The sequence below is a fragment of the Chiloscyllium plagiosum genome, chromosome 25 (assembly GCF_004010195.1).
Source record: "Chiloscyllium plagiosum isolate BGI_BamShark_2017 chromosome 25, ASM401019v2, whole genome shotgun sequence".
Classification (NCBI taxonomy): Eukaryota; Metazoa; Chordata; class Chondrichthyes; order Orectolobiformes; family Hemiscylliidae; genus Chiloscyllium; species Chiloscyllium plagiosum.
The window spans coordinates 46,563,805-46,578,359 of NC_057734.1; the positions used below are offsets into that span (position 1 = coordinate 46,563,805).

Genomic DNA, 14,555 nt, shown 5'->3' on the forward strand with positions numbered 1-14,555 from the left:
CATCATCTCCTCCCTCTTTCTCAAGTGCTCATAATGATTTCTAAAACAATATAACAATTAAACAAAAGGCTTAAATAAAATATGCAGAGTTTTTACAAAATGTTAACAGGAAGAATAACATCTTAAAACTAAACTAACGATTCAGGTTACTGACAGATTTGCCAGCATTTCATTATTAGTACTCAGCAGGCTGAGACTTCGAAAGGTACACCACAGCATTCACATTAGCGCCTCCTTGGTGTTGACAGAAAGCATTGCCTGCAGAGGTAAGTTGAACTCAAACTAATTTGTGAAAGAACCTTGGATAAAAATTTGCTCTGTACTCTCAGTGCAACAGAATTTTGAACTACTCTATTTGACTTCTATGTAGTTATGCACAAAAACACTCCAATTCAGGAAACAACGTCTCAGCAATATGTCCATTTTCTTCTACAATTACTAGAAACTGTATGAACAGGTTTCTGGGTTTTCTTCAATTTTATTTCAAGTGATTTAAATCACCAACCTGACAGCACACTTATCTTCTGTGATACAGCAGTCAGCTTGCCCTCAGAACCTAGAGGAAAACATAAATGACAGTGAGAAGTTAGCAGCCATTACCAAGAATCCGTTCAATAAATATGCATTTATAGAAGGCATTTAACAACCCAGAGGCCCAAGGTAATTAGTGAAGAATAAACTATTTTTGAAATGTAGTCATGGCTCTAATGTCAGAAAATGCAGCAGCCAATTGTACAAACAATACCACAGCCAGCAATGTGATGAATGAACATGCAAACTGTTTGTGATTGTAGTCAAGACACCAAAATAATTCTCTTGCTCCTCTCCACATATTACATTAGAATCTTTCACATCCACCTGAGGCGCAGTCATGATCTCACCCAGTTGTTACATCATACATTCAAGATATAGAATGCTTGTGTGTCTTCTCTGAGTGCCGAATTACATGTTTCTCACCAAATGCCCTCACACAGAATAGAAAACTGAAGGTATCTGGAAATACTCTATCCAAAAAATTCTTCTTTCACTACCTGCAAACACAGGATACATTTTGTACACAAGCAGATACACAGTGACATTCATTACCACTGGTAACATAATATACTTCATGGGCACAGACAACTTGGAATAAGAAGTTATGTAATGAAGTGCATTGAGAAAGTGACGAATTATCAGGGCCGCGTTAGGGAAAACACTGAGGGTGGAATGATATGGCTCTGCATGTTGTGTATGGTCATGAAGTGGAGGGGCAGCCATAGTTGAAGTTGGTTTAAAAGAAAAATTGCAAGAGTATTGATAAATTGGGGATGTACAAAATTTTAAAATGGTGTTAGTGTGCAGAAAACAGTGAAATAACCCGCACACTGGAGTCAAAATATCAAAGACAACATTAGAAGGAATAGTAGACAAGAAATATTATATAAAAAGAAGAAAGGAAAAGGTCTTCAAAAATGCAGAATAAGTAGAGACTAAAGGAAAGAAATGGGAGGGCAAAAAAAAAGGCAAAAACGAGCAACTTGCATTTAAAAAAAAGAGAGACCATGGGAAACTGCATGACAGTTTAAAATAAAACAAGAACAGGACTTGCAAAAACAAGGTGGTGACTGGGTTTGAAAATGGCAGGAATCAAAAAGTGAACTAGAAATGAGTTTGATGAAACATATGATAAAATAAAGTACCACAGATTTGGATGTTTAAGAAAGTAAATGGTGAAAGATATAGGCAGAATTGAGAATCAGGATTGAAAGTCTTGTACAGTGTTGGAAGACAAAAGGCAGTAAGGGATAAAACTGAGAAAAAAAAACACACATAGCAACAGACATAAGGTGAATGACAACCCAAGCCCGGAAGCAGTAAGGCCAGAAAATCTTACTGGAAAAGAATTCAGCTGGACCTGAGCCCTTAGGCACGTTAAGTTGAGAGCACCATTATCACATGATCCTTTTGCGGCAATAAATGGTGCAAGGAATTTTGTGCTATTACAGCAGCACCTAACTATCATGTCAAATTAGACAGCCAAAATTAGTCTTACATTAAAATGAATGAGAAAGGACAAATGTGACATAAATAGCACAAGCGTTACTTCCCTTGTCAGGCACATACTCCTAGATAAAAATGCACACACATACAAAATTTCCTGGATTTCTGTTCCATAAGACGTACCCCCAAGAATGGCAAAGAGATGTCTGACAAGAGATTCAGCAGCCGTCTGATCACTGCATTGATGGGTTAAGTTGCGTAAAGCTATCACAGCCTCGTCCATCAGTTGCGCATTGTTAGACTTCAGTTGGCCTGTGGTACAGAAAAGAAAGTAGTAAACCTGGGATAATCAAATTGAAACAATTTCCTGCAACAATCCAATGCTATAATTTAAGAAAAAGCTTGTCTAATTAATTTATCCCTTCTCTATGATTTAAAAAATATCTGGACAATGACCCAGAAATATACAAAATAATTACAAACAGATCACAATTAAATTTAACAAATGTTGCATTTTTTTTCATTTATTATTATAAGAGAGGACAACTCATTACATAGCTCTCTATTTCACACTTACTTGCAAGGCCTTTGGCAATGTCCACTGCATACTGGCTAAGGTCAAGGGTTACTGAAGATAATAGGTAGGAGACCGCTGTGAAAAAAAAGTCAATCAGTGATTGCCAAACAAAGGAAAATTCAATCCATCACTTCCCTCAGCAGTAGTTTCAACAACAGCGGAGAAGTGAAAGAAAGACTTGCATTTATATACCACCTTTCACAACTGCAGGATGTCCCAAAGTGTTTCACACTTAAAGTACATTGTGATGATGTATGAAAGACAACAGCAATTTACGTACAGCAAGCTCCTGGTAAACAAATTGCGATCACAAATAGATACTCTGTTTTTGTTAATTAAGTGATATCTGAAGGATACATATGAGCCAAGACAGCAGGGAACACATCCTGATTAACCTTTATTAAATAATACCTTGGGGTTTTGTGCATCATCATAAGGGAGCATCATAGCATTAACATTTCTGAAAGAAGGAATATCCGACAACACAACATCCCCTTGGTACTACGTTGGAAGATCAGTCTAGAGTTTTGGTTCACAATCTTCTGACCACTGGGGAGTGTGCAATTAACACAGCCATGATTGTTACGTTATCAGGGTTTACTTAAAACATCACGACACTGCATGACTTCAAACAACATGTGAAATTTTAACTCCTGGTCTATGCCAATTTAGCTATCTTCCATGGATGTAATGGCATATTTTGATACAGGACGCAGCCAATTATTCAACTCAAATCCTAATGCATATGGAATGTGCTTAAATTTAAAATTTTCAATCCCCAATTTTGCCCTCCCCACATTACTGCACAACTTCTTACAAGAATGGGATCGGATGCCAGAACCATGGAGACCGGAGCTGTTTGCCCAAAACTATTGTGGTGTTTCCACAAATTTACTTTGTGCTTTTTCTAGCAGGTCCAAAACCTACTCAGGGATGCAGCTTGAAGTAAATCAGCAGTCGAGTCAAAGCCTCAGGCATCACAGCCAATGAAGCAATGTTGACCACTACCACCATTCGCAGAACTTCCAGGCAATTCTCGTAGACCTCTTAAACCCACTTCCCAAAATTAATGGTTTTCCTTCCATAGAACAATATTGACTCTTCCAAATCTCACAATGATTCTCTAAATACAGTAAAGTCCTCATTTGCATGTATGTCCTTCATGAATTTGCTTATTCATGTAATACTTACTGTACACCTCTTTTGCCAAGTGAGAATCTAATCTTTCCTCTTTTAAACTTTGGATAAGTGAAGAAATTCATGAAGTAGAAGTGTGCACAAGCACAGAGGGTGATGTTTGCTGTTTGTGAAAACCATTCATTGCGGCATTTGCCAGAAATGCATGCCCTGCATACAGCAGGACTTTAATGCATCCTGCTATAACCCCCTTAAAATGGATTCCTGCAATTTATCCATGACTGATGCTAGGCTAACATAGCCTAGCTTTCTGCCTCTCTTTCCTTAAATAATGGTGTTGTTCACAACTTCTCAATTTGATGAAACAATTATAAAATCCAAGGAATTCTGAAAGATTATAACCAATGTCAATACAACGTCTGTCGGCATTTCTTTTGAGATCCTTCAGTGCAGGCCATTCAAATCTTGGGAACTTGTCAGCTTTAGGTCTTAATACTTCCCACCTCCTTATTCCTGGTGCTGGCAATTATTTTAAATTCCAACCACTCTTTCAGCATTTGATTTTCTAATGTTTTTAGGAAATTTCCTCAGTGAAGACAGACACAGATTATCTGTTCAAAGCCTCCGTGATTTCCTGGTTTTTGCAATATCAGTCGCCTGGACTTGCTCGCTACAGGATCAATACTAGTTTTAATTACTCTTTCTCCATTTAATTGTTGAAACATATTACCAGCTCGCTTTCTCTCATATTCTACTTCCACTTTATAGTGTGTGACCTCTGCATGGAATCTTTCAGACAGTGGTATCTTGATGTGTCCGTTTTAAGCCTTTTAGATGGTAACGGTTATAGATTTAGAGGCATGCTATTCATGATTTGCTGCAGTGCATGTTGTAGATGGTTCACACCATACACTGGCGCCAGAGACTGAATGTTGAAGTTGGTGGGTTGGGTGCCAGCCAAGTATACATTTTTTCTTGAATGGTGTCAAAATTCTTCGATGCAGTTGGAACTCCAGTGATTCAGGCAAATGGTGATCATTTCTGACTTGTGCTTTGTAGACACGGCCAGAGTTTAGCAAGTCAGATGAATTACACTCACTGAATTTCCAGCTTGCAACCTGGTCTTGTAGCCAGTATTTGCATGGCTGGTCTAGTAAAGTTTCTGAGATACCAGAGGACTGATTATACTCAATAACTATAGCTAGAGAAGAGAAAGATTGGAAACATAAAATATCAACAATGCAGGTCAACTTGCACCTCACTTACTTTCGATTACATTCTCTGGGCTACGCAGGATAGATTTATGCATTGTAGGGAGCAGAGAGCTCTTGAACTCTTCATGGGACACATGGCGAAGCAGTGGTTCACAGCGTTCCTGTGAAAGCAAAACAGGAAAGCACCTCCAGCATTCATTATTTGAGTATTAAATGAGACAAAATGTATATTTCTTTCATTATGTTATGTGGCCACATTTTAACTAGCACCACATTGAATTCCTTGGAATTAATCCTATTCCCAAACGGACTCAGTGAAGGCTTTCTAATAAGTAGAAAGATTCTACTTTTGTTATGTGACCAGAGCAGCAGTTTCAACCAATGTATCTACAGAGACCCTAAATGGACAACTGAACGGCAGAGAATGGTGTAATGACTCATTGAGATAGTGTTCCGGAAGCTGAATCCGGGCATTCCTGAGTCATCACAAAAGTAAAAATTGTTATAAAATATGTAAAGATCCCCTATTTACTTGACTTTCAGACCCAGACCGATACAAAGTGAAGTAAACAAGAATTACTATTTAATGAAAGTAATTAGCTGGGGTAAACAGCTATAAGGTGGGCGGCACAGTGGCTAGCACTGCTGCCTCACAACACCAGGAACCTGGCTACGATTCCAGCCTTGGGCAACTGTGTGTGGAGTTTGTACATTCTCCCAGTGCCTGCATGGGTTTCCTCTGGGTGTTCCAGTTTCCTCCCACAATCCAAAGATTTGCAGGTTAGGTAAATTGGCCAAGCTGAATTGCCCACAGTGTTCAGGGATGTGCAGGTTAGGTGCATTTGTCGGGGCTAAAACATAGGGTAGGGAATGGGTCTGAGTGGGTTACTGTGTGGAGGGTCAATCTGGACTTGTTGGGCCGAAGGGACTGTTTCCACACTGTACACATTCTACGCACTAGAAGCTGTTAGCATTTAACACGAGCAATTAAAACTCCACCTTACAGACACAGGCAAAACCACAGGAAAAATTGATTATTGGTCAGAGGAGATAAACTGGAAAGACAGTTCAATAGTCTTTGTTCCCAAGTTCTGATGTTGAAATGATCCTTATGATTCTTCTGCTGGATAACATGTTGTTTCAATAGTCCTTCTGTGGATGCTTTCACTTATTGGTAAGAGACAAAAAGTGAACAGTCCACATCTAAAATGTCTCTGACTTATCAGTCAAAAGTCACAACTTAAAACAATTGTTGCAGGAAAAATAACCAGTTTTCTTTGGGTTTACAGTAAGTTTTGTCTGCAGAGAACAGAGAGGCCGCTCCTGAGCAGGGGAAGAACTGAACACTTTGCTTTCTCTGTAACTTGGTCCCAGTTCCAAACTGCTCAGTTGCTAAGAACCAGTCCACAGTTTTTCTTTTAAAACAAGCACAAAATAAAAAGACACAATTCTTAAAAATGATTAAAGAAACCATGCGCTCATTCTATTTAAATTCTTGTAAACTTTCTAAATGACTTTAAATTGCTGCTCACCAGAAGATATTTTGGAGGTTTGGTTTTGCTCATCAGCACCGTCTTCATGTAGAGATCTAACATCTGATTCTGTAAAACAGTTAAGAGGAGAAGTGGTCAGCCTTTGTCCAGGAAAATCAAATAATGCATCGATCATTTGGAAATTATCTCAGTGTAGACAAGATGAACCTGTGGCACCAGTACAATGGTATCCCTTCAAGTTCAAAATGCCTTGGGACACATCGGTTGCATCACGCTGTGCTAGATGACATACCGGCCTTGAAGGCAACAACGTACAGGCAATTTCCTTAAGTGCACTGGCCAAATTTTTGACAGGCCACAAATGCTTGGACATAAGAGGGCCATTTGAATGCAGTCTGTGATTTGATTTTCAGGATGCAGTGTAGCTTAGGGAAAACTACAGCTCAGATGTACCAGAATGATGCTGCAGCTGAATGGATATTTAAGGATGGCCAGGTGCAACCACTAGCTTGCACTCCCTTGAACACAGAATATTAAGAGATGATCTAATTGAGGTATTTACAATAAATGTTTCTTAAATTGGCATGGTGGATTGAGAGAAAGCATTTCCTCTGGAGCATGGTGCATTAACTTAAAGGTTCAAGCTTGTTCATTCAGAAATAATGTCATGAAGCACTCCTTCAGACAAAGCAAGTGGACGTCTAGAACTCTTTCCTCTCCAAATCTATTCGAGTGCCAAAGGAAAACTAAAGTGAAATTGATTAAAAGTTTAAAAAATCAAGCTAATGGAATTAAGGGATAAGTCAATTGAGAATTAACTGATTATCAGCTGAAGAATCAGAGCTCTACAGTTCCTATAAAGCTCTCAATCATTGAAATCTCTTCAAATCCATTTAAGTTCCTAAAATCAAAGCAAAATACTGCAGATACTGGAAATCCTAAACAAAAAGTACTATAAATGTTCAGGTAACCTGCAGCAGCTGAGGAAAAGAGTTAGTGTTTTCTGTCAAATATAACTTCTTCAGACATGTTTTTAACACGTTCTGCTTGTATTCCTGTTGAGACCTCTCTGCCCACATTGGTTCAGCAGGATTAAGTCATTATTAATAAGGGGTAAGCTATGATTAAAATGGTTCCATTATGCAGAACCATTTGATCCAAAACATTACAGTGCAAAGTTCTCTAAAAATCTGGAAAGCAAAGATATGTTAAATACCTTATGCTTGTTGATGGTGGCGATATCTTTCTGATCTGTACAGTACTGCACTAAAACTCCTAGCATTGCTAAATGGAGTGGGTTTGGTTCCAGACTCACTGTTGTTGCCAAATACTGCTGTGCAAGATCTGGGTTCTGTGAAGAGAAGTAGAAGATAAAGGTAAAATGGATCAGGCACCAGACTTACAAGCCGCACAATGGATCTGTAGTGCTCAAGAATGCTCTCCCTTGTACAGATATTTGAGACTGGGACTAAGTAAACCAGAGCATTGCACATCCATTAGCACAGTCAGATTTTGTTAGACTCATTTTAGAATTGAATCTCATACAGGGTGACTGGTTCCAGGCACTAGATGATGCAGCTGGCTTATAAATGAGAGATAGTTTTCCTCATATGGCTGCCATCTTTTGAAAGAATCCCAAAAACATTATTTAATCATTTTCCTAACCTACTTTTCTATCTTCAACAACTTGTGCACAGAAACCTGCAGGTCTTGTTTTTCTGTGCTGCCTGAAGAACTGTATATGTCATTTATTATTATCATTGACAGTGAATTGCTTTGAAAAATCCTGAGCTTGTGAAGGATGCTATCTAATTGCAAGTCAGTGTTCTTTTCCACAATTGGAGAAAATTATCTAAGTGAAAACTGAACTTCAAATGTAACTATCAAATCAAAACTTTTGCCACACTTTGACCAATAGAAGATTCAAAATGTAGAAACTCAATTAGTGGCAGTATTTCATCATGTTATGTCTATCACAATAATGATGAAAAATATAAAAGCCAAGAACCATATCTGTCCACAGAAATTTCTTTCATCATTTCAGCCCTATCCAGCTTTTCTCAAAGATAATCTTGTATACAATAGTCACAAGTTGTTGCTCACTGCATTCTCATGACTCTGCTTCACCCTTTTTCTCAGTTCATTCTGCAGTCATTAACCTGCCCCTTGATCCAGGCATCATTCCATACCACTGACTCCATTTTTTCCTTACCTCTTTCCATAGATGTTTGAGTTTCTTCAGGACCCCATTCACTGTATGCTTGTTACCACCACCCATAACCTCCATTAAGAGCAGGCACTGTACATCTACCTATTAGGAAACACAAGATGTTGCAGTTTGATCACTGTCAGTTGAATTTTCACTGTCCACACCAGATGTATTCAACTGTGCATCTGAAAGTCCACCTCGGAGACTGAATTTATCCATGCAATCTTCTAATTTGATTCTGGCTTGAGCTCCTCCAGCTTCTTGTCAATTAGGGACTGAACAGGGGAACCATAGAGAGAGAGATGGCATGGGTGAGGTACTATGAGAGCAAAAAAATGCCAAAAAAAGTCAAAATGGAAGAACTGGCTGTTGAGACAGAGGATGGAACAACAATGACAAAATGATAAAAGGTTGATTGCACTTAAATGTTGTTAAGTCACCAGGACCAGATGGGATGCATGTGATGGCATGTGATGGCATAATCATCCAATCCACTTTTGGTGGTGCGAGAGGGTTGTAGGATTGAAAATTTTACATCTCTGCTCATATAAATACTACAGCAATAAACCAAAGAGATCTTTGTTCAGGAACAATAATCTGAATAAAACTAACAAACTGTCACACTTGGACAAGGATGAATTAATTACGGAAAGCCAACATTGATCTGTTAATTCTGAAAGGTTGCAAGGACACAGAACAGGGGTTAAGTATAAAAAAAAGTGAAGTCAGCAGGAAGATTGAAATATAGGATCCTTGGATTTATAAACTGATGCATTACATCAACAAAGAATTTATGAAAAACCTCTATCAACTAGTGATTTTGCTTTAACTGAAGTATTACGTCCAAGATTAGGCACTTCATTTTAAGGTATTCTAGATGGTCAGAAAAAAAATGGTTCCAGATTGGCGAAAGTGGGACTGTACTCTTGAAAATAAGGTTGGGGAGATTTTGTAGCATTGTTAAAAATCATGAAGGGTCTGAGCAGTTTAAAGGAGGAGAAAATGCTTCTAATATCTAGAATTTAAGAACACAGATTTGACATGATTGTCAAAGGAACTAATGGTGACCAGGAATAACTCTTTCATGCAGAGAATGGTTAAGATCTGGACTGCATTGCCCAAGATTGTGGCGGGAGCAAATTCAATCATGGCTTTCAAAAAGAACTGGATAAGCTGGGCGGCATAGTGGTTAGCACTGCTGCCTCAATTCCCGCCTCAGGCAACTTTCTCCCAGTGTCTGCGTGGGTTTTCTCCGGGTGCTCCGGTTTCCTCCCACGCTCCAAAGATGTGCAGGTTAGGTGAATTGGCCATGCTAAATTGCCTGTAGTGTTAGGTGAAGGAGTAAACGTAGGGGGGTGGGTCGCTCTTCGGAGGGTCGGTGTGGACTTGTTGGGCCGAAGGGCCTGTTTTCACACTAAGTGATCTAATCTAAGCTCCTATAAAGAGAAAATTTGCTCTGGGGAAAATGCAAGGAAATGGAACTGGCCTTTCAGAGAGTTAATATAAACATCACGGGTCAAGTGGTCCCTACTTATTCTATAATCGTTTTGTTATTCACTACTCTCAGATTTCTGCAGTTTGTCTCACCACTCTACCACCTGATACCCTTGAACCATGGCAGTTTTTAACATTCATTTATGAGATGGGTGTGTGTGTGTTGCTGGCTGACCAGCATTTATTGCCCATCCTTAGTTACCCTTGAGAAGGTTATGGTGAGCTGTCTTCCTGAACCAGTGCAGTCCATCTACTGTGGGTTGATCCACAATGCCATTAGGGAAGGAAGTCCAAGATTTTGACCCAGCGACAGTGAAGGAACGGCAATATATTTCTAAGTCAGGATGATGAGTGGCTTAAAGGGGAACTTGAATGTGGTAGTGTTCCCACGTATCTGCTGCCCTTATCCTTCGAGGTGGAAGAGGTCATGGGTTTGGAAGGTATTGTCTGCGGATCTTTGGTGAATTTCTGAAGTGCATCTTGTAGATATTAGGCAACATTCTTGCCTCTGATTCAGAAGATTCAGTTCAGATTCTATGCCATAGGCATATTCTGATCAAGCACTCTGCTTGAGTACAGGAAATGCTGCACTGTCATAAGTGCAATCATTTGGATGAGATGTGAAAGGCAAGGTCCTTTCTGCTCTCGTCTGGACTACTAAGAGAGTAGGTGAGTTCTGACTATTAGCCATCATTGTACCTTAATAAGGATTTGCCCCATTTTTATAGATGGAAGCTCTTCTAATGGATGGATCAAATGAGAAATGATAAAACAAATAGGAAGGTTGACGTTTCTGTCAGGAAGCAAAGCAATCCTTTTCAAACTTTGCAAGAAACCAGCAGCTTTAGGAACTCTAAATGTAATATGGAAAACTCTCTGTGCCCATTTCCTGTACAATCTGTGTACTTCACACTCTACCATGAGGTCCATCTCACCTTAACTCCCTCTGATGTCATACAACAAGCTTTTACTTTGCTCCCTTCCAAAATGAAATATGTGCAAAAATGCTGATCATTTACACATTTTATTTAATTCATCCAGCCCAAGCTGCTTTCCTTACAGACAAAGATTCAACAAGCTGCAGTAACATTTTTTGTATATTTTCTGAATGTTGAACTGACTCCAATCTTTGCTTCAATAGCCATAAGTAAAAATCAGGCACTTCTATACCCCGATACTCACCAACTTTATCCAAATCTCGGTTGCTTGTTTCTCAGGGGTTGCGAATGCTGTCTTGACCAGCAGTAATGTCCAGTTGAGAGCAAGGGATGCTGCTGAGGCACTGCTTTTACTGTTGAGAGAGAAAGGGTAGGAGCGCATACTTAGATGTTAATGACTTTAGATTACTACAATCTCATAATTGAAAAGGAATTCTCAAAAATAACCCGAACAGAAATTGATACATCCAAAGCCCCCTTCACTCAGCATATCATTGGGTATGGCGGATGCTGGTTGTTATCCGCAAGCTGACACTCGTATTATTCCACACGCTCCCTGGTCTGGTCTCTCTGCAATTCCTATCCATGACAGACTTATTGATCCTTTTGCCTCCACTCAGAGCTGTGGGGTTATAATGGAGCTGGGAATCTCTTTTCTCTACCTCAAAGGAAAGTAACAAAAGAACTTCTTTTGCAAATTTTCCCTGCCAAACAAGAATTATCTACTTCAGGCTTCAAAATATTCAATGGCATTGGAAGTCTCTGCCTCAGGAGCAAAGTCATGCAACCCTCACTCAAGACAGAGGTAAGAGTGAAAAATCATTTCATTGAAGATCCTGAATGATCTTGACAAGGTGAGAATGGAAAGGATTTTTATTCTTGCAGCTGAATCCAGAAGATAGGTGACACTCTTAAAATTAGGGTTGACTTTTGGGACAACAATGAGAACACTTTTATTTTCTCTCTCGGAAGCTTGTGCAGCTTGGAGTTCTGAATCTCAGAGGGCAGTGAAGGCAGGGTCATTGAATACTTTTCAGTCAGAGATAGTCAGACACTTGATAGATGACAGAATCAAATACTATTCATTGTAAATATGGAATTTGGAACAGAAGCCATTATTGATAGTGGAGCTAACTTGAAGTAGAGAATGACCTCCTACCGATCCCAATTCACAAACAGGATTATACTATTTCCATATTGTAAATCAAGGGATCCAATTAACTTTTAAATGGAATCCCAGAACCTCCTGACCCAGAATAGGTTCTTTCAATTAGTGCCTGCTGATTGAAAGGGCTGATTATTTCCAATAATCATCTTGCAATCCAATGGTATACACACACATGTCCAGAGCTCTCTGTACCACCAAATGGACAGCAGGTCCTTAGGACAATACCATTTTGAATTGTGGCTCTCTGGAATGATTTGATCTAGAGACAGCATTATCTGTCAGAGATCGCACCTCAGACAAAAAAAAACACAAATGTCTTTTACGTAGCCAGCATCTCTGTAGAAGTGGAGATTTTCTGGACAACTACAACCAAAAAATTTCAATTAGAGACGGAGTTTCAATGTCTAGCTCAGACCCATTGAAGTGATTACTGCAGTAATCAATTATGATTTGATTCACCAATAAGGCCAAACATTCCTCAAATAAATGACACTTGCTGAATTTTGCTACTGTACAATGTCAATTAATATTTAGTATAAATATATCCAGTTATAATAAATTAAAACTAACACAATTCAGTTTGATCAATCAGTTCTGAAGCTATGTAACTGATTCAGAACCTATAACCCTCTGATAGACACATATCCAGCTTCAAGCCTGGCTCAATGTGTTCAGTTTTAGTAGCGATTGCCACATCAATTGGTTATGTGTAGTATATGACAGGTTAGAGATCTACAATTTGCAATGCGAAGTGCAACATGTCCTAAGGTCACATGATGCTCCATTTCTGCTTTGTCTCAATTCTATTTTGATCAATTAACCGTAAAGACTATGGAATCTCCAATTCAGAAGATGATCTATCCACAACTATCATCAAACCTCGCCTTTCATTATACCTTGGATTGCTATTCTTACAGGTGATCCCTGTCGACTGCAGGCATTGCACCAGGTGTTTTGTTGTTGCCTCAGCATGACTTTCAACCAGTTGTTGAATTACTGTCTGAAGGGCTCTTTGTGATGTTCCATCCCTGCCAAATGATAGCAAAACAAATAGTTAATTCTAATACTTTTCATAAGCCTTATTATTCAGCAACCTAACTGCAAGGCAAAGACTGATGTGGTTAAAAGGATTATATTTATCTGCATCTTGGAGTTACTGATCCATATCAGTTCAAATGTTCAGAGGGACCATTAAAGAGCAAGGTTAGAATATGAACAAAGACGCTTTGAACCAAGCCTTAGATATATTATTGAATAGTATATGTGAAATCTGCAGCTAATCTCCTTCTACCTCACTTTTGAATCCTTAATGCTGCAATTCATGGCAAGAATTTGGCAGCACCAACATTCATCACCTTAAGCATGGTTTAAAAGAAAACCGTCTTTTGGAGTAAGGAGAATTGAGAAAAGTAGTTTGCTTGCATTGATAGTCAGAGAGCCAAGATATAGCTGGGCTTTCCACGCAAAGATACTGGACCATAATCTGCCAAGATACGGACGTCTGTTTTAAATTGTTGGTCTGACAAGTTCCTGAAAATGTAAGCTGTTAATGTCGCAGTAAGGAAAAACAAAAATCAGGAACCCGAGTGAAGAGGGGAAGCAACTCTTTAAACAACCAGATTGAAAGATTGTGAAATTATCAAGGATTTAGAAGGAAGTATAAAATAGATGGGATGAATTAAAGGTACAATTTGATAAACAAAAAGAAATAAAGGGATGGGAGGAAAGATTAGATTGATAGAGAGAAAGACATAGATAGAAAGGTAAAATCAAGTTTACAGATCTCCAGCAATTAAGACTGAAGAAGTGAGACTCCTGTATTGCAACAGCTCAATTTCAGGGATAGAGAGATTGATTGGCAATAATTTAAAAATATATTATGCTGTTTAAAAGGGTCATCAGATGGAAATGAACAAACCTAACTTTCAGTGGCAAGTTTCATTCAGTGAAGCAAAGACACCTCTGGATATCTGAATTTAACTATGTTACTTGTTTGCAAATGGCATTGCAATGAGAACCATTAGCCTCACTACTAATTTGATACTATATTCTACCCAGAACAATATGACAGCAACCCTCCCTTACTGATCCCCACTCTACAAATACAAGCTTGGTGAGAATAAGGAATGATGCAGGCTGGGGTAGAATCAACATGGGGAGCAGAGAGCTGGATAATCAGCAGATCCCCTTCGGGCGATCCATGCTTCCAAAGATCTGAGACAGCCTCCCAGGAATTAAGATGACATTTGATACAAGCAATAAAACTGATGTTGGTTTATTGCATCAGTTTGATGAGTCACTGGATCACGCAACTGCAAGGACATGTGCATTGCTTTTAAGGGAGT

At 38.9% G+C, this 14,555-nt stretch overlaps 1 protein-coding gene across 1 annotated transcript in view; it reads right to left on the reverse strand.

Moving 5' to 3' along the window:
* The window catches only part of gcn1 (GCN1 activator of EIF2AK4), a 128,719-nt gene that overhangs the window by 98,393 nt on the left and 15,771 nt on the right, over window positions 1–14,555 (reverse strand). The window contains exons 4-12 of the mRNA XM_043716089.1: window positions 13,107–13,238; window positions 11,287–11,395; window positions 8,614–8,712; window positions 7,618–7,752; window positions 6,441–6,509; window positions 4,961–5,069; window positions 2,558–2,632; window positions 2,164–2,292; window positions 506–556 (exon numbers count right to left, since the gene is read on the reverse strand). Coding sequence (XP_043572024.1) covers window positions 506–556; window positions 2,164–2,292; window positions 2,558–2,632; window positions 4,961–5,069; window positions 6,441–6,509; window positions 7,618–7,752; window positions 8,614–8,712; window positions 11,287–11,395; window positions 13,107–13,238 — 908 coding nt within the window. The remainder of the gene's footprint in view (window positions 1–505; window positions 557–2,163; window positions 2,293–2,557; window positions 2,633–4,960; window positions 5,070–6,440; window positions 6,510–7,617; window positions 7,753–8,613; window positions 8,713–11,286; window positions 11,396–13,106; window positions 13,239–14,555) is intronic.